The following is a 20,721-nucleotide window of genomic DNA, read 5'->3' as shown; positions in this document are numbered from 1 at the left end:
GTTGCGTTGAAATTTTGTGTAAGTTAAATAATTAGCATATGTACTCATTTTCTTAAAACGAAACTGTTAAAATCGTAGTTTAAAGATAGTCTTTGGAATCTTTTACCAAACATATTAATAATAAAACCTTTAAATACAAACTGTGTTTTTCATTAACTTTCTTGTTGCAAACTAAACAAGGTCTCTAAACTTCACTATCACGTGGCCTTGAATCGACTACTTTACTTCCCTTTTGTAGGAATAGCCTAAACAATGTACAATGTAGAAATGTAGTGTTAAGACACACTTCACAATCATTTTTTTTTCTTTTTTCTTTCAGTTAACTTCTCTTAATCTAGGCTTCTCTGTAGCTTGAAAATTGAAGGCTGTCGTTTAACTTCGCAGTGAATCAAGAGATGGAGAGTTGAGAATGATCTAGCTGCTGACTAATCCATTTTTCATAATCTTGCATTAATTGCCGCAGCAGTAGAGGCACAAGGTTGTCCAAGAGAGCTTGTAGCATCCTGTGTCACCATAATTTGAAGTTATAAGAAATGGTGCATAACCAAGAATGATAATGAATAGCCACAGCAAAAGGAAACTCAAATATTGAGTATCCATCAAGTTGAAGTTCGGGTCTTACTCGATCATTGAAACTGAATTTGAGAAACTAATGCAAAAGCTGGTATAACAGTTTCTATTTATAGCTTAGGAGATTGACTGGCAAACAGAAGAGTTCTTGCTAGAGGTTGCTAGAACAGTATCAGTTATAAGTGAAGTCTTTCCCCTTTCATGTTGTTAAAGTAAGTTATACAGTAGACAGAGTATAGTTAGAGTCTGTCTTTCTGAAGGTAACTTTTGGAGTCATAGCTAACTTTTAAAAACAAAAACAAATTTTCCAAGACTTAGACATAAACTATGAAGACTTTATTATTAGAAAATAAATAAGTAACAGATAAACTCATAGGACGTACATAATATTTACCAACTTAATTTTCTAGAACTAAAAACCAAATAGTTATCAAATGCAACTAAATAACTTACAAATTTCCTGGATTCTCGACTGCCGCGGTAGGCATTAGGGTGAAGGGAAGTGTATAAATCTGCATAAGAGATGAATTATTCAGTCAGTAAATGATAGCCAGTTAAATATGATATTGATGATAAAGATTATAACCTCCAGAGACAAATTCAACTTCACATCAACTTCCAGATATGAATTTGAATCGATTGTGTCCCATGTCAAGTGATTAATCATCAAGGCTGCACATTTAAAAGCAATGAGCACCTAGATTATCTTGCCCCCGTCACTTGAAATGTCAATGAATTAGAAAAGTGATTCTATTCTTTAGAGACGTCAAATCTACAAACAAATAATTCTTAGAGAGTTCAACAAGACATGAGAGGATATAAATCTTTGACTTCTTAGATGAGGGAATATACCTTGGCTAGTTGTGTTACACTTGGATTGAAAAATCAATAATTCTCATAGCTAAGGGGAGGTTCAGTTTACCTGAAAAATGTTCGTTTTGGCGTTCCACCAATTCAGAACCTTCAAACTACGAATAAAATTTCAAATGTCACCAATTTTGAACCTTTTGTACTGTGCTTCCTATTGAATAGACAACAAACAAAGTTTACTATGATCTTAATATGCACGTGTATTCATTCATAATTTTCAATTAACTCTCATCTGGGCAGACGATAGTAGCTTTCTGTAGACTTCAAAACAAATGGGCATGACTATCACATCATCAATCAATCTAACAAAAACCCAAAGGTGCCAGAACCAGCAGACTCCCACATCAAACAATTTAGACCTTCCTCAATATATATGGAAGAAGAAATTTAGGCCCAACCATGTCGTTTTTAAAAATTGAGCATGTTTTCTCATCATTTCTTTATAATAGTTTTTATCTTTTCTGAAAAAAATATTTGAAACTATTTGTTTTGGTTTTTAAAACTTGGCTTGAATTTTGAAGATAAAGGTAGATGACAAAATAGAAACTCATAGGTGGACGTAATTTAAGTGTCAATTTAGAAAAGAAAAGAGAAACCCTAAAACAACATGGCTTATCAAACAAGGCTTAAAGATCACTCGGATGCAGCTCAGAGAAACTTTTACTTTTAATCTATTGTACTAAAAGGATTATTTCTTCATGCTCAAGTGTAATAAGATCATGAAATGACTACCTAGCCAACTATTTTAATCTCCTGCGGAGGTTCAATCTCAACCACTCAACTTGCTTAAAATCAATTGCAAATGGATATCTTGTAAATCTTTGTTGTTTCTACCTGCCAACTCATTCAGTGACTAGACTCCTCACCTTGCACGAAAGCATCTCAACGGTAAAATCTTCATCTGTCGGGATCACTCGTAAATCCAGTGTAGGTGCAGCTTCAAAGTTCAAAAGTTGCAATTTAGGCAGAGTGCATCTGCAAAAACAAAACAGTAACCATTTACCTCAAAGAGGACATAATAACTTGCAATTAAGGTAATGACTTTAGGCTATTAGATGCAAAAGAGAAAAATCATACGCCATTGTTTTAAAAGCTAATAGGATGAAACTACCACCAAAGGGACAAATGGAAGAGACCTGTATGTGTTAGCATCAAGTAACTGGAAACTTTTTAAGGCATTTTTGTTAAGCATTGCTTCAATTCCTGAAGGATGATTCAGGAATTCTTTGATATGATACGTCCTGCCTTGGCCACTATAACTAGGCAATCTGATCTTCTCCCTTTTTTTGACAGATAAGTTTGCCTTCTTGGTATTAGTCTCAGAATTGGTGGCCTTGGATAGCTTAGTCGTTTCAAATTTCTTCCTGAGTTGAAGAAACAATTTTTAAAGCGAAAACAATGAGAGTATAAGAACTAAATCCAATAGCAATGGAATCAAGAAAGTATAAGAAATAAATCCAAATGATGCCAATATCTTCATTCAAACACATTAATACAAGGTTAACTGATCAGAAATGTCTTCAACCAAGAGGTCAAAAGTTTGAATCCAAGTGTGAATACTTCCTCGTACCCACTTGCAATTGAACTCGAAATAAATAAATAAATATACTTTTGAGTTGAAGAGCCAAAATTAAGCTAGATTCACGTTTGAATGATTAATGATAAACTAATATATACCTCGGTGAACTAAACTTGTGAGCAGTAAGCAATGGAAACGACCCTGTTCCTTGCCCAAGCAATTTAGTAGTTAAAACCACCATTCTCTCTACAAACACAATTTCCCAAAATGAATTACAACAAAGAATAAATATCGAAGCCCCAAGCCAAAGAAAAAAGAAAAAAAAAAAGAACGAAACTCCCTAAGGTAGCTGAGGAAGTAGATTCAAGACAGAAACCAGTTTACTTCACCTTGGAGTGGAATTTTATGGTCCTCCGACAGTCAATTGGACGGCGGAGAGAGGCGAAAGGAAGTCTGAAATCAGCGAGGGAGCGTAAAGAAGATTGTGAAAGAGAATTAAGGAAATGGTAGTAAGAAATAGTTGAAAAGCAAAATGAAGGAAGGCGAAGGTTCATATCCTGATGATAGCACTGAATGAATTATGGAAAACACGTGGTAATTGATCGTACGTGGAATCCCTTATTTTACGATCAACCTTATTGCTTACATCATCTTCTTCCTTTTCAATCTCCATTTTTTATTTTTATTACTCTTCAATTTTTACTTTTTACTTTTTACTTTTTTTTTTTACTGTTTTAAATTATAAAACATCAAACTTATTTTTTATAATGTTATTTTAGAAAATATTTGGGAGACAAAATATTGACAAAATAGGTTTAGTGAAGTCCTGAACTCATCCGTTCATACTTTTTTTTTCTTTATATATATATAACATTCTTAAAAAATGTTCTAAAATTTCTAAAAAATATTTATAAATATAGCAAAATATCACAATCTTTCGGAGGCTAAATATATGACCAAACATAGTTTAGTGAATAGAATTAATAATTATCTTTTCAAAGGTTTTGATGTTTACCACGCTTCGAATTTGTTGAACAAAAAATTTCAATAGTTAAGAAACTTGAGCATATATCAACTAATTAAGATTATACATCATTAATAAAAGAGCGAGTTTCGATTTGTTGAACTTAAAACAATTTGATTGAATACTCTTGTCAACATAAATATAACATACAGATTTACATTCTCAAGCTCAGATTTAACGAATATTAGATCAAGATTTTAAAGTTCTAATTTAACTTTAGTAAAGTATCGATAATCAAAATTAGCTTTATATATATATTAGAAATTGTTATTAATGTGTAACCATACATGTGGGTGTTGGATTTGTATGGTGTCACTCCAAATAGTTAAGAACAAGCTGAGTACAAATTTAGCATAATTTTGATAAAATATCATAGTAGGATTTAGAACGTGTAAAATCCCAATTTGAGCATAGTTCAATATGTAAAAATGTATATTTTTTCATTGAAATCGAAAGTTTGGATCTCTTTCCCTCTATGTTATTGTCAAACTGAAAAAAACTATAGTTATGGTTTTTTTTTAAATGATGCAAAGTAAGAAAAAGAGGAAGAATTAAACATAAATATTAAAAAGAAATTCTATGGAGTAAGTATCTACGTTTAGAGCTCGTTTAATAAGGATTCGAAAGATTAATCTACCTAAGAATGTATTTGATTCTGTCCAAAAAATCTTTGTAATGTTTTCAATAGGAAGAAGGATAATGAATACATCAAATTATATATATAAAAAAATACTCATAAACTGTAAGGTATATACAGTTGATTTCTCTAAAGTATTTCCATATAATCACTCAACCAAATTCAACATGCTCCTTTTTCAACAGTAAAATTGTGAACATTTATGGAAGAACTGAACTTGATTGTTAGAACTACTCACATTGAAGTAATCCTTTAAAATCTAAATACAAGTTCATGTTTTTCTTTTTTTGCAAAGTATTCCCCTGACCCTGAAACCCAGACAAAATCGAACACCGAGTTCATGATTTTCAATCAACATGATTAAAACAAAAAATCACATCATAGAACTCAGAGGTCGTTGTATAAACATAATTTAAATTCTTAAAGTTGAAGCGCACCTGAAAGAAAAACTTGGTCCATGTTGGGGGTGGTTCGAACAATCAAGTTCAGTTCTTATCTTATTATCTCCTGAAATCTAGCAGAAGAAAAAGAGACTTGTACACTCTACACTGTAGTACGCATAATTACCACTAAAACATTTTATACATAATGTAAAGGAGCAATCAACAAATTCAAATGTCCTTGACATTTTAAACATGATATACAGCCAATGTATGTGAAGGAAAAACTAATGAGTAGCTCTGTGGTTGGGGCTCAATCAAAACCTGCAGCGTAATTTTTAGTTGTCTGTCTTCTGTAGCATCCACAGTCCAACATTTTATGCCTCCCTTCTCTGATTACAGAAAACACAGTTTCTCTATTCAATTCACAAGCTGGTTCTGAAAATGATAGCAGACCTTAAAAGGTAAATACATTAGCAGTTTGCAATATGAACATTGAACAACATAACTTATTTTATGTATTGTTACAATGCAGCGCATTTCGGTTCAACCAATACACAAAGTACAATTTATCCAACAAAATGAAAAGGTTAGTGGCATGCATTTTGACAAAGTATGACTAAAAAGCAATGCAAGAGGATTATGAGATTCTAAACGAGATATACAAGCAAACACAGGGCCAAGGATACTTTATACCCTTCGCATGGAAACCGTTCACATGGAGGTTTTTAGAAAAGAGATTTCATTTTACATATTAGGAATATAATGTTTTCACTTTTCACTTTTCACTTTTGCAAGACTTCAAATAGACCATTAGTGACAATCATCTAATCATAACTGCAAATTTAGTCTATGTACTCTAACTCGTGTCTATTTGGCCTTAACTTTCAATTTGGTGTGCAATAGGTCTCTTAATTTCAATTTTAGATCTAGCAGATCATTGACCTATTTAGCATTTTCTTATATTCACATATGTATCAAACACAATTTAGTGTTTAGGATGCTATTTGACATAAAACCTAATTTTATATCTAATAGATGAATTGCATTAATTATTTAAAAATGTGAATATGTAAAGGGCCTAAAGGACCTATTAGACATTTTTTAAAGTTTATGAACCAAATAAACACAAACTTGAAAGTTCGAAGACTAAATTTGTAAATTAGCCATAAAAAGATCTCCAGCCTTCATCGTGTCCATCTCAGCAGAAATCATTATTACATCATGATACAATTGAAGCTAAAACCAAGGGCCATTAACCAATCCTTGAGAATATTCTATAAAGCAGCAACGGCTTTTATGACAATTCTTTCTTCAAATAAAAAGATCATGGAACATCCTAAAGCCAAGGGTAGAAGCCACCCCCGCCAAGAAAAACACCTAGTACAAAAAAGGCTTCCAATCTAGGGTGACCAAAACAAACTGTGGTTTCCATGAAAAAGAAAAAGAAACTGTGTGTTCCATCTGTGTTTTCAGCAACTGTGACAAAATTCACTAGCACAATAAAAAGATAGAAAGGAAAGACTTGAAAAGAGATGAATGACGATAAAGGTGCAACTTACAACAAAATGCTGAGCATAGCGCAATAGTTTTTCCCCTCAATATGAAGATCTACAAAATTTTGTAAATACAGGCAGCAGGAGCCCCTCATGTTTCAATGCTTCTTAAACAACTTCAGATGAAACATTAGCAGCCAAAAGTGTTCCACGAAACCCTTCCTCAGTGTGTTGGATATTCATTTTGGGGTCGGAAAGCTCGTCTGTCCATGACAACAAGCATACAAGTCAAGGACAATAACGATCAATTTATTTAAGATACAGCTCGAAAAAATTTGAAAATCTATTAAGAGAGTTGTAAAATACAATGCTGACCATTCCAGACATGAATTGCAGTAAAATGTAATACATTCTTAGAAGATCATGGTTTGCTGCAGTAACAGACTCGGACAAAATAACAGTCACTCACTGTCTACACTACAGTAACCCATCATCAATGCCCCAAAAAAGGTTTATAAATGCAGAAGCTTCCATAATTGTGATGACTGATGAGACTAGATTACAAGAGGTATGTTATATTATTGGTGGGTCCTCAGTTAACATAGCTTATCCAAGAATTCAGTGAGCAGGCAAACATACAGAATTAGTGTATCTAAATGCACCTAAATGAAAAGCACTTCATGACAATGACCAAGGCCAAATCTGGAACTACTATCATTACACCTTTTCCTTTCCATGGGAATGTTTGTTTGCAAACATACAAAAGATACTGAAAAATATTATTCCAAGGTATAGCAGAAGATACTGAAAAATATCACTTCAAAGTTCAAACCAAAATAAAAAAAAAAAAAAGGAGGAAAAATTGCAAGATTCGACTGCTGATTTTAACTTGAATTTAAACAATAATTTGCACAAGAAAAATGTACTGACCAGCAATATCTCGATGTTCATGAATTTCAGAATCCATTACCCATAGTTTGTCTCCAGGAAATATATTCTTGTCCGCCAAAGTATCAGTCTCTCCATCGATTATCCTATTACCTTTGCGCAGTATCTGGTTTTCCTTCACAACCTGCAGAAACCAGTTCAAAACATAAACGAAATAATTAATTTTCCATTTTTAGTTGGAAAATATAAATATTTCTTTTCTGAATCATGAAAAGTTATATCATAAACGTAACAGACTGCCTTTAGATGTTTCCAAAAGGACATCCTGAATAGTATTAATTACATTACGGAAATTGTTATCAGAAAGAGCATTTCAATAATATGGATTTATATTCCTACTAATCAGGATTGTTTGGCTTGTGTTGGGGTTAGGACAATTCTCCGAAACTTGGTTCACCAAAATGCAAGTTCAAAGAAAAAAGAAAAATAAACGTACAAACAGAAACAGGAGGGAGGGAAACAGGGAGTGTTCATCCAAACCGACAGTAGCTATCAATGAACTGAAAAAATAAATAAATCCAAGTTTTCCCCACATGAATGTCTTATAAGATTAAGGTTGAAAAAGTAGACGGTCTCTGGGCTGTAGGATTATCATTTTAATAAACATGGGAATCAACATAAAATAAATACATAATTAAATAAAACAAACAATTGGGCACATTATTCAAGCATGGATGAAAAGTAGTTTCAGCAAACCAATTCAATCGCCATATGCCATCGGTTCTGCAAAGCTTACCCCAAAACATTCCCATATCATCATTTTTAACTGGTACACAGATGTCGAACCAGAAACTTTCAGATTCACAAAATTCCCTGAATTTGTCTTCCTTGCACGCTTTGAGATTCGACGATCTGGATCAACAGTGGACTCAGAAGCTTCCAAAATTGATTTTGGAGCATCCTTCCCTCGGGAAAAATATACACAAATATCCTCGCCAGTATAATTTAGTTTCTGCATTAGCTCGCAGCTTTCTCGTTCTCCTATACATTCTTCACATATCTGCTCCATCAAAAGATCATTCAGGACCAATGAAGCAGCAAGCAAGATTTTTAGTATCAAGACAATTAATATCGCAAGTCAGTTGAGAAATTTAACCTCAATTCATATCTAATCCGTAACAATTTTCTTTCTTTAAAACCTATATATATAATTAATAGCTAATTTATACTCAGAAAAAGAGGACTTCTTTTTCAGGGCAAAGAAAGGGAGACATCATTTTATGGTTACTTCAAGTTCAAGCTTTATTTTAGTGTTCAGCCGTTAGTAATTTACAATGCAAGGATAAGAGAATTTGATTGTATGATCAATTGCTTTTGCTATCCTTTTTTATAGATAAAACCAAACTACTGAGTACTTTCTCAAGTACATTAATAATGAAAGGATTAAAATATTGAATCTTGTGATTTCAGTGCTGCCACCTGCGGGAAAGCACCAACTCGTTGTATATTGGCAAAAAGAAAAGTCCTAAACCAAAATGGTAATTCAAATCTTTAAACATAAATTTTACATGCCACGGGATCCACCCAACGCTTCTGAAAATTCTAATCAGCCAAAAAAACTTGGAAGATTTTCAGAAGGGAAGCTTTTAATGTGCTTGGTGGCTGAGAAACTTCAATGATATATTTGGTTAAAGTAATTTAAGAGCTTTTTGAAACGTTTTAAGAAGCCAAAAATGAATTTTTGTAGTTCGGTTAATAATTTCTTCTCAGTGTTTTCTCTCGAAAGATATGCTAAATGTTTGCCCTTTCATGAGAAACAGTTGTTTCTGTGGCAGGTTGGAGAATGTGCTATTTTGTGGGGCTTGTGGAGCAAGAGAAACAATAGAATTTTCATGGGTAGGAGAGAGTTCCAACTGTGATGTTTGGCCCTTTTTACATTATCTATTTCTCTCTCGGCCTTGGTGTCTAGGTTTTTTTGGCAATTATTACTTGTTAAGTTTTATTTTACTTGATTGGAGTCCCTTCATGTACTTGATTACCTCTTTGTTTTGTGGGCTTTTTTCATTTTTATAAGCCCGTTTATGGTTTAGTTTTTTTCTCAATAAAAGTAAAGAATTTCAATTAAATAATAATAATAAAAAGAAAAAAAAATACTGGCAAATGGAAATATATTTAAGGATGGTTACCTCGGGATCAGTCTTTAGTAGAATTTGTTTGAAGTCCCCATTGTTAACTTCATCATTGGAACAGAGATCCTCTTCAGCCATCGTCTTCTCTTTGGAGGATCCATCGATATCATTCCCTACACAACTACTTGACTCAACCACAGCAGAGATGCCACATGCCTCACTACCTTCCCATTCTTCACAGAAGGATTTCCAGTCGTTCTCTGAAATGAGTGTTAAAACATCTGCCTAAAATTGAGGGAACAAAACAAAAAAAAAAAGGACGTAAAAAGATATGAAATGTGAAGGGAAAGGACTTTTTTTTACTTCATAGGATTTATAATCACATGATTGACCATAAATGAGAGTAACTTTCAGAAATTGTGTAAGAGAAGTCATGGCATATGATTAAAAAAGGGAAAAAAAATTTAATTTTGACACCTACACTTGTCAAGTTGTATCTTAATCTTAAACAAGTGTTGCAATTTTGACCCTTTGACAAGTTCTTGCTTCAAGTACCGTGAAAAAATCTCTTATGAGTTCAATGAATTGTAAAACTAATATACAACATGAAATTGATAAAATTTTAGGAGAAGGGGGATTAGAGAAAAAAATTTATTGTTGAAATTTATGAATTTTGACAAAGTTACTTAATGGTTATTTTGTGCATGTTCAAAATTATTTTTGAGCAAAATTTCATTTTTAAGTAATGAGTTTATAAGAATTCTTTCACTAGTCCCTTTGGGGACATTGGATATAAAAAGTCTTTCACTATTCTTGTCAAAACTAGTGGGCCAATTAGCACATATTGAAAAAATGGGTAAAAATTGCAACACTTAACAAGTATAAAGTCAAAAGTTAATTTTTTCCCTTAAAGAAACAAACAGAAAAATATTTATAACATTAAAATAATAAGGTAAAAATAAAAATGAAAGAACTCAAAACATTGTAAAACAACATCTCTAAATGATTAATAATAACTGAACTCGTAAAAATAATAATAACTGAACTCAGAACTGTGTGGTGTCAACGTAATCAAAGAATTTTTTTAAATAATATTAATAAAATATATAAGTAAAAGATTATGTATGTGTAGTTATTTTTAAAAATTAAAACAAAAAAGGAAGAAAGATAACCCTATGGCTCAACATGATCAAAAAATTTTTTTTTGAAAAAATAAGAACAAACTTTTCATTATCGAAAGAAGGTTAAGAAAAGAAGGGATGATGAGATTACCCCACATGACATACCAAATGGTTACAAAACAAAAATCCAACTGGGGACAATTTGAGATAGGTTATAGTTACAAAATTACTTAGAATTACTATACCAAGAAGCAAAAAGTATGACAAGATCTCATAACACCTCCCTGTTGGACTCATGGTTGTTGAAGATTCTTGAGTTTCTTTCGAACCAAAGTCTCCAAAGGAGAGCAAACACTCCACTGCACCAAAGCATCTATGCATGCCCCTTAAAGGCGTACTACCAATGAGCGGAAGAACATCTTCCAATGCTCTAATATGGAAACTCTGGTTGAAAAGGAATACTCATTTTTTCAACAACTTATAGGACTCCTTAACCTGCCTACTTCGCTCGGCTTTTTTGTGTAGGTTTGTAAATGTTTAAATATTTACTCGATCATAGTCTCTCTATACTTTTGATGACCAGGTGGAAGAGCTTTTTGTAATGGACTTGTGGGCTATTTTTATCTTTTTCACCTTTCATTTTTAATATGATCTCCCATTTCTTCCCCAAAAAAATAATAAACAATATGTATAAGAAAAGTAAAGTTCAAAAAATGTTTCCAGGGAAGAAGATGGTTCGAGAAATTGCTTTAAGATATAAAGAAAAGATATTGCATCCAAATAAACTTGTGCAGTATACTTACAGCAGACTTCTGCTGCATAGTAGCACGTTTGCAGATCAGGTCAGGAGGTCTTTCAAGGAGGCGTGAATGCTGCATCCAGATGCATGCACATGAATCAAATTAATGCAATAATTTTAATATTAGAAGAAAAACAATTCATACGAGCTCAAGCTAATAGAGGAAAAATCGAAACATTATACTTATGAGAACTTTCTTGATTACTTTTTCCTTGTACCGAAAATTCATAAATATTTGAATCTTTACTATCTTCATAATTAATAGATTTATATGAATAAAGATCGTATGTTTATATTTAAAATTATCTTTTTTAATCAAATTCTCATTTTAAAGGATTGGAAACACCCCATAGTCCCATATTTACTCGTTCCTTTATGTCTTACATGGAGCTATGTACAAAATACATTCTCTAATGTATCGTTGTATCGTTTACCCCAACAAAAAACCAAAAAAGTACTCAACAATCTAATATTAGAAAGGATATGAATATAATGAAATTCCTTGATTAGTTTTTAAGCTAAATTATAATGAGATCAATAGAAAATTAAGACAAATTACCATAAGATCAATAGAGAAAATTTAGAACCATGCTTCACAATCACAGCCAAATTGACCAGAAGAATTTCCTTTCACTAAGTTAAGGTATACAAATTTAAATAATCAAATGACATCATGCATTCTGAAATGCTGCCTAAAAAGATTTTACTGGACAATCAATAATTGAAAAATCTCATGTCAGTAGACATTACCTTTTCACACCTCAGAAGATTGATCACACCATCCAAATTTTCAGGCTTCTCTACAAATGAAGCACTCTTTCCACTTGCATTGATGTAGTTTCTCCACTTTGAAAGCCATGATGTAGGCACCAAATAATACTTGCAATTCAAAGAAAGTGGAATGAATTTTCCAACGGCTAATCTTTCGTGATTTTGTCGCTGTTTAAGCTTCACTCCTCTGAAAAGATACAACAGGTTAAGTCATTCTTCAGCCAAATCAACTAAAAAGTTAACTTGAACATACTGAAATTATCGAATGAAGAAAAATAGAAAGACAAACTATTTTACGATGAAACCCTAGAACAGGGAGAAAAACCATGATGCTATATTCTTATTATTTTTCTCTATCTCATAGTGATACAGGGAGCATATATTTATAGGTTATAGAACCCATAATAAAAATAATAAAAGATAATTAGGACACTATAAAATCTTAACAAACTCTCGGACTTTCAACATACAACAAGCCTGCTAATTCTAACAGAAATGACCTTATAGAATCTTCCATAACTGCCACTTCAGACAATTCCTCACTGCACAGAGAGCATTGTCTTGAATCAGAGGGAAAAGTTGGAACCCCTGTAGGATCATCAGGTTTTACAGTCAAAGCATCTTCATATATGAAAAGCCAGAGATCTTCTGGAATCAGCACTCGCTTAGCACCGGCAGCTTGCTCTGGCAAAAGTTGTCCATGAGGACACTTGATTGAGGCTGTTGGTTCAGCATCGGCTTCAGAAGGAGCATCAAGAATTTTCCTTTTAACCCACTGTTGCAACCTACAAGCACGAATGATATATATGGCTGAACAAGATTAACTCAGAGATCAAGGCAATTACATAGAAGTTTTAGACAGTGATAGACAAAAGCACTATGGAGGGAAGTGGTTGCGATCTCTCAATAGGGTTAAACTAAGGTGACTGATGGGCTACTTCTTCACCCCCTCAACATAATCCAAAGTCCTTGATTGCCGATTTTTCAACAGGATTTGGAAAAATTCCTATCCAAGGATGGTCAAGATCTCCTATGGAAGCTTCTTTCGAATAGCACTAGTACTTGTGATAAAGTGCCAATGTAAGAATACCAAAAGATATCTCTCCAAACTGATATGCTGTGCAGTAAAACCAAAAAACTCAAGACCGCCTTTTCATCTTTTCTTTGATGGCTTCTAAATTATAGCACATTTTTTTATTCTTTCAATTGACAAGTAGCTCTTCTCAGTAATATCGTTAACTTACTGTATATACTGTTTTGATGATAAACCTTTCAAAGCTGAAGTCAAGACTATCTGGATGAAGATGAATCTAATTCATGTCTGCTTCCTTTTGGATTTTATAGCTTCAAAGAAACCATAGAACATTTTTAATGAGATGGACGATTGTTTTCTGTTTTGCAGGATCATATGGCTCTTTCTCACTCTTTCTTGATCCATCCAGATCTTCCGTAACCACGATTTTTCTTCTCTCCCTAATTGGAAGGTTTTAATTGTAGCTTCCAGAACTCAAGTTGAAGCTTTCCTCTCCCCTATTTTGTTTATTTCAGCGAAATAGTTTCTTCCTCAAAATAAAGTAATATACAAGCTTTAGAGACAAAACAACTACAATCGCGAGAACAGCAAAATTACAGGTAAGAAACGAAATCAACAAATAACAAGGCCAGACATTTAACACTCGAGCAAGAAGCAAATCCAATAAGAAGCGTCAACAAAGCAGTATGACAAGAGAATTCAAGAATTCTGAAAAAATACCATGTCCTAGAAACAACATATGTTCCATTTGGATAATTTCCCGAAAGTGCACTTAACGCAATTTCTTTCATTGATATTCTCCGGTCCCTGTAGCTGTCGGCACAAACTACATTTCGAGCACCAGCAATAAGGCATTCCATACAGATATCTTCATTTGTCAGTTTTGAGCCGCCACCATACTAAATTTCAAGAATGCAGAAACAGCAGTCAGCCATATGAAAAAGATGAATTTAGAGCTAAAAAGAACATCGAGAACAATTTAAGTACAAATAATCACACAAGGATGAAATTCTAAGACCAAGTAGAGATGTACCAATCAATAGAATTCTATATGAAACAATTGAAGCATATACCTTGGAGGATAGCTTATCCCAAGCCTTCACGGACAATCTCTTTATGCTGGTTACCTTTGATATTGGAACTTTTCCGTGCAAACACTGTATTTGTGAATTATCAAGAATGCTGCAAACCATAACAGTAAGGTGTAATAAATAAAAAGAAGTAAGATTGATGGGAGTTCTCAAGCAGTTGCACTGCCGAAGAAAGAAAAAACAATACAAAAGCTTGAGGAGGCAATAGTAGAAACATATGATTCCCAAGAATTGCTTATTTACAGCACTTAGTATCTCCCATACGATTTTTTTTTTCCTGAAGTGCCCTTAACGTTGATTATCTGCCCAACTCCTCTTTTTAAAAAAATGCACCTAAAAGCATGACCATCAAGCAAGTGGAAAAGTAAAAATATTATTTATGTACTTACGGTGGGGAGACCTTATCAGCCCATTGGCGAAGCCAGTCAGTGGAAATCCAACAAAAGGGTTCCTCAAGTGAGTGAACAGGGGCTTCAGACAAAATTGATCGGACCTCTTGTCTCCGATTATTGATACAACCCAGTTCAACTTCCTTCTTTGATTCATATTCTTGGCAAGCTATAACATGTGATTCATTTAAACTACTTATCTCATCACACAGATGCGATGGAAGAAACAGGCCATCCTGGAAAGGAACCATGTTGCCTTCTACTTCTTTACCATTAACGATACAGCTAGTAACTCTATTTGTGGCCTTTCCTGTGCACCTTAAATTATACATCAGCATATAGGCATCATTAGATGAAAAGACGTCAGTGGGACAACGGACACCAGACTCTGTTGATTGCTGAAGAACCCCATTCGTTGGATTCCCTTCTGCAGTTGCATTTACTTCTTCTTTGGAACCCAATGGAACAGCTAACTCAGTTTTAACAGATTTAGAATTAGTATTTGAGGATTTTTCTCCAAATGGATGGTGACCTAATTTTGAGACATGTTCATCATCAAATTCCCACCACTGCCCTGTATTTTCATCCTTGATGTGAGCTATGTAATGGCCACTGTTGACAGCAGTACCTTTATGAATCAGAACTGCTGACAAGTCATATATTGATTCAGACTGTGAAGATTCAGATAGCCTCTCCCGCATATCCAACACTCCAGGAAAAGAAAGTGCAGAAGTGATTTTCTTCTTGGTTGTAGTCTGCAGACAAAAAGCAACAATAACAACCAAACCCAAAAGAAAAGTTAGGACAAAAATAAGCATAAATCAACTTTAAAAAGCATATATCACTAGTCAAATCTTTTATTAAGATCTTCTCATAATTGTGAAAACCAACGAGGTGTTCAATCAGAATGAATCAGCATGAAAACACCATAATCTGGTGATTACTTCTCAAATGACATTTAGCTACTGACAGCCAATAAAGAGATGTGATGATTTTCAGTACCTTTGGAAGAAAAACACATCGCTTAAGCTGAAAATTTAGAACAGGGGGCAATGTACGTAGCTTGATACTGCGAGTGGCATTAACTCTAGATTTACATGACTCACAAAAGTATTGATTATCACCATGAAGTTCTTCCACACTAAGATAATCATTTAAACTTTCATCCAAACTTTTCAAGCCCAGAACATTCAACTCCAATTCATAGAAGTCCTCCATTTTGGAAGAGGCTTCGGAATCTTTTCCGCACTGTGAGCACCTAAATATGAAGTCAAGATATCATTCTCAACTTAAACTTAAATCAAAGAAAACCAGTGAACAAATGTATTGAATTCTTTCCCCTTCCAATAAGAAAAAAAGACCATGTATTAAAGAAAAGGCCATACAAAGAGGGGAGATGAGGAACAATTTTGGAGATTGTTTAATCTCCCCTATAAAGATGCATGAGAATCTAACTTCCCTTAGTCCCCAACCCTTGTCCTACCAACATAAACTAAAAGAGAGAGAGAGAGAGAGAGAGATCCATGATAAAAATAATAGCAACCAGGTCTCTGGAGGAAAGAAAAATATCAATTCAATAATGTCAGATCCTCCACTCATTTTTACAAATGATGTGATCAGGGCACCATCATAACATGGACAACGACAACTAGTTCATCACATAAAATGTCGAAGCCTCCTAATATTCAGAATGGTTAGGGAACTGAAAGAAAGGACAAAATAAATGAATGCTTTGTGCATAAAATCAATCAGTAAATTTGTGGAATAATAGACGAAAATAAAGTGAGAGTCAGTACAATAAAGAAATCAAAATATTAATTAGTATATTCAACTAAACTCTGATAAAATAAATTCAACTTACGTAGTTACATGAGACACACTTCCACGGAAAAGATCTTGAACAATAGTTTTTGCTTTAGAAACCTTTGAGTGACTCAAGCAATGCTCCAGCAGAGAAAGAAGCAAAGTCAGGAACTCATGACTATCCTGCTGGACACCATTATCTAACTCCAGTGTTTTTATAAAAGGAAATGAATCCACATAAGCCATTTTACTGACATGGAGGAGAGCAAAGAGTCGTACAAGCTGATCTAGAACTGGATTTTGTTTCAGAACATCTGACTCCACAGAAAATATGCCTTCCCTGAAGCATTTGTTCATGTACAGACACTGGAGGATGCTATTGGCATAGCAAGTTGCACCAAGATTTGTAAGACCAGCAGGAAAGTCAGGAGAAGTACGTTGATCCTTGGAAGGATCTGAACCAAGAGCTTGCACAATTTCTGAAATCTTTTGCCATAAGCCAACCTTCCTGCTCCCCGTAGGAGGTGGAATCAGCCCACAGAAACAATTTGGGTTATCCTTAGTATTCAGCCGGCATCCTTGACAAATTGGCTTCCAGATCATATAGAGCTGGTTGATGTCATCTTTGGTTATTGCCCCAGATGAGTGAATTTTCCTGAAAACGATAAAACTTGATTCAGAACTTCTTAATACAGGTTACAAATCTGTACAACAGAAAATGGAAATCAAAATCATTATTACCTCAATAAATCAGAACTGATATCAGCACTGTCCTCTTGTTTATGCCTTTTGTTCTTACTACGTGTAGTGGGTCGGCTCATCTTAGAAAAACTAATTCTGAGTTCAGAAATAACACCATTTCAACTCAATGTAGTATTCATAAGGTCAAATGACATGTACACCATATTCACAAAAAACCAACAGGGTGACAAATATTGAGCGTCCCAATGCTTTATATAAATATGGAAACCTATACAACCTACCAAAACCAACCTTTTGCACCACCCCTCCCCCCAAAAAAAATAATAATAAAAACAGAGAAGTTAGTTAAAAAGGAAAGAAAATGTTAAAAATAATAATAAGAGAACTGGAACCCGTATTCCATTTCTGCTGGCAAAAATCAAAATAATCATCTGTGTCAGGTTACAAACTGCACTTTGCAATATATGATCACTTCACGATGTTAACCAAAATTCTGCTAGAGAAAATAAAGATAATGCGGGTTGGGTTCCTTAACTAAGTCGACGGTCTTTCAATATCTTCTAGAGACTCTTTAGCAAAATAAAAGACGTTATCAACTTATCTCTTTTAACTGGGGAAAATCATTTAGATGAATAACTTCACCCATGAATGTCCATTGTAACAAAATTAATATAAAAAAGAAGCACCCACCTGAACAACGCAAACCTACATCGAAATAGAGTCCTTATAAAGAACCCCCATCCATCACCAAGTAAGTTTCCTCAAAATAAATACAGAAGAATACAATTTCCATTGCCACAAAACACAACACCACCCACAACATTCTGTAGTTCAGAATTAGGGGAAAAAATATACGACAATCAAATGACATAGAAATTGACTAAAAAAAACGAATAGGGATTATTGCCCACGGAGAAAAACGAAAAAAAAAAAAACCCCCCACAGAAAAAGAAACCAGTTTCATTAAAAGAGTGAAAATGATCCTAAGAAGAAAAAAATTTGAAGGGGTTTACCAGGAAGTGAAGAAGCTTGGTGTGAGCTGAAGGTAGAATAAGATCAAAGACAAAACCACATGAAATTAAGAGAAGAAAAAAAAAGCTCTGTAACGGTGATTGAAGGTTGTGGGCAGCAATTGTTTCGATTAATTTGTGAAGAAGGTATGTTGTGGCATTGTTTAGAGTGATCAATCATGAGAAGAAAAATTAGTGAGGAGAAAGAAAAAGAGAGAAGGTTGCAGGGGGTCTGTAATGGGTGATGGGTCAGACGGGTCAGAGGAACAGAACGGACTTCAGGAGAGAGAGAGAGAGAACGAAGGAGAGAGAGAGTTTGAGAGGGACAACTGTAAATTTTATTTTTCTATTTTTCTTTTATAAACTTGGATTTTGGAGCCAAACATATTCGGGTTCGGGCGGGTCGGGTCGGATTATGCTCGTTGCACCTTAATATTTTGCTCTTCTTTTTTTATTTTTTAATATTGAAGTCTATCCAATCAAATTATGACGTCATAAATATGTTTTTATTGTTTCACTTTTTATATTTATTTTAGATTTTTAAAGATAATTTATTTTAAATCTCACAATTTGTTAACATACATTGGACTATAACAAAATATGACATTTATTCGTGAAAAATTATATTAAATCATACTAGACTATCACTTGTATCTATCATAATATAAATGCAGTATATCGCAATCTATCGTAAATAGACTTGTTATGTTTTATAAATATTTTTGTTCATTTTATTATATTTTGAATATAACGTTTTTTAAAGTTTCACACGAATGCATGAATTAGGTATATGCTCAGACTTATATTTATTTGTCACTTTAGTGTTAAGTTCTAATTTGTTGATTTAAAAAAAAAAGAGGTGAATGATGTTCTTTGTTATAGGAAATTAAATAAGTATCATTTTGTAATATTGATTTGGTGTATGTTTTGTTTAAGATCCGTGTATCTAAATAAATTGTACAATTTATCAATAACGGTTTATAAGGACATTTGAGATATTGAAATACGGAAAAACGTTTTAATGTTAGATTTTGAATATATTGTTTTCACGTCATGTTCTACGTGATCGCACTAAACAAAATTGGCAAGTTAATAAATACATTAACGAGTTTGTCATCCCTTGAATAATTTGTCGTTTTTTTAAATTTTTGTCGTTGGTTTTTCTTGAAATAGAGAAAACAACGAAGTCCCTTGTGTTCGTTGTACTCTTAAATGGTAGAAATTCAAATTTGTATTTACTTCTAAATTAAGCCCACTTCTTCGATTGGTGAGAATAATATTCACGATCATCCTTTTGCTTGTATAAAAATTGTGAAAAAAGTTATATGAGAATATAAGAGTGATATATATTATTAATAAATTTGAACTGAATAATGTATGTTTGTGTTAACATATCTTCTCTTTAACTCTCAAAATACAGACTTAATTTAATTGAGACACCGGTTTTTAACATCAAAGCTTCAAACCTTTTTTTTTTATGAAGAAAAATCGAAAGAAACTTATTGTTTTATTCTCACATTTGTTATAGTCAAGCGTGTTGCACAAATGAATCCATTATATCAAGACAAATGTCGAGTTATACAAAATACCTATGGATTTTATTTTTACCCTCGAGCTCAACGTCTTTCATTCCCGATTGAAAATAAACTTTAAAATGTGTCAAAATAACTTGTAAAACAGTAATTGATTTAGGTAAAATAATGTTCTTATAGTTTTATAATTTGAAGTTAAAGATTATGATGAAAGCAAATACTTTAGGGGCATAAAAAGTAATCAACCAAATTTAGAGTGAATATATTTCACTATCAATTGACAAAAATCTATGTTTGAACATTATTGTATGAGAGAATGTAATAAACATTGAAATCGAAGACAATTGAAACCGATAATTGTATCTTCTCAAATTGTTTTCTATAAAAATTATTTACTTTATTCAACAATTTTGTTTCTGACAATTTTGTTCGTTTACTTTCAAGTGTCTTTTCTCTTTTCCAAGCCAAAGAGTTCGTTGATTAATATATGTGTACACAGTTCAAGTTAAGAAGAGTTTTTTTTACCAACCCAACCCTAATCCATGTTTAATAATCAAATTATTTGTTCATTTAAAGAATAATGAATAAAATGTGATAATTTCTATAACAAACCTTAAACAAAGACAAAAATCAAGTAAATTCCAAAAGAGAAAAATATTAAAAATTCACAAACTTATGAACAAATGCGATTGAGTAAGTTGGATTAAACTCGAGAAGAAAACATATTAAACATATTCAACCCGAGACCGAACCTAATTTGACAAAAATAAAATAAAAATTTTAAAACCTCTCTGTCTAAACCATAAATCATAAACCAAATATGCCAAATAGTATTAATGATAATAATAAAACCTATACACTAAATACCTTCAGAGATTCTCTCCCACATTCCCATCTCTTATACCAAACAGTGGCTTAAGGGCATAAAACATGCTCTACTTGAACAGTCTATGTTCA

At 33.1% G+C, this 20,721-nt stretch overlaps 2 protein-coding genes across 6 annotated transcripts; both read right to left on the bottom strand.

Moving 5' to 3' along the window:
* Window positions 1–88: 88 nt before the first annotated feature.
* On the bottom strand, window positions 89–3,539 carry LOC101204116. The gene is made up of 8 exons (XM_004138709.3): window positions 3,349–3,539; window positions 3,118–3,205; window positions 2,577–2,804; window positions 2,307–2,415; window positions 1,493–1,538; window positions 1,157–1,242; window positions 1,024–1,082; window positions 89–503 (listed from the first exon to the last, which is right to left on the bottom strand). Exons 2-8 carry the CDS (start codon window positions 3,198–3,200, stop codon window positions 389–391), a joined length of 726 nt encoding a protein of 241 aa, XP_004138757.1. The 5' UTR covers window positions 3,201–3,205; window positions 3,349–3,539; the 3' UTR covers window positions 89–388.
* Window positions 3,540–5,017: 1,478 nt separating this feature from the next.
* LOC101204355 (ubiquitin carboxyl-terminal hydrolase 26) lies at window positions 5,018–18,573 on the bottom strand. 5 transcript variants are annotated; one of them, XM_011651473.2, is made up of 15 exons: window positions 18,236–18,570; window positions 17,262–17,357; window positions 16,579–17,175; window positions 15,720–15,975; window positions 14,718–15,472; window positions 14,311–14,419; window positions 13,958–14,136; window positions 12,705–12,989; window positions 12,184–12,391; window positions 11,438–11,506; window positions 9,571–9,798; window positions 8,181–8,444; window positions 7,427–7,568; window positions 6,563–6,759; window positions 5,018–5,456 (listed from the first exon to the last, which is right to left on the bottom strand). In XM_011651473.2, the coding sequence occupies exons 2-14, from the start codon at window positions 17,339–17,341 to the stop codon at window positions 6,665–6,667; spliced, it is 3,267 nt and encodes a 1,088-aa protein (XP_011649775.1). In that variant the 5' UTR covers window positions 17,342–17,357; window positions 18,236–18,570; the 3' UTR covers window positions 5,018–5,456; window positions 6,563–6,664. The 5 variants fall into 5 exon arrangements, with proteins under 5 accessions (XP_011649775.1, XP_011649774.1, XP_011649776.1 ...); XM_011651472.2 differs by having other exon boundaries at window positions 5,018–5,438; XM_011651474.2 differs by having other exon boundaries at window positions 5,018–5,392.
* Between the last annotated feature and the right edge of the window lie 2,148 nt (window positions 18,574–20,721).

This window comes from Cucumis sativus, chromosome 2 (genome assembly GCF_000004075.3).
Source record: "Cucumis sativus cultivar 9930 chromosome 2, Cucumber_9930_V3, whole genome shotgun sequence".
Classification (NCBI taxonomy): Eukaryota; Viridiplantae; Streptophyta; class Magnoliopsida; order Cucurbitales; family Cucurbitaceae; genus Cucumis; species Cucumis sativus.
The sequence above is the reverse complement of the archived record's forward strand: the minus strand, read 5'-3'. Positions and strand labels throughout refer to the sequence as shown.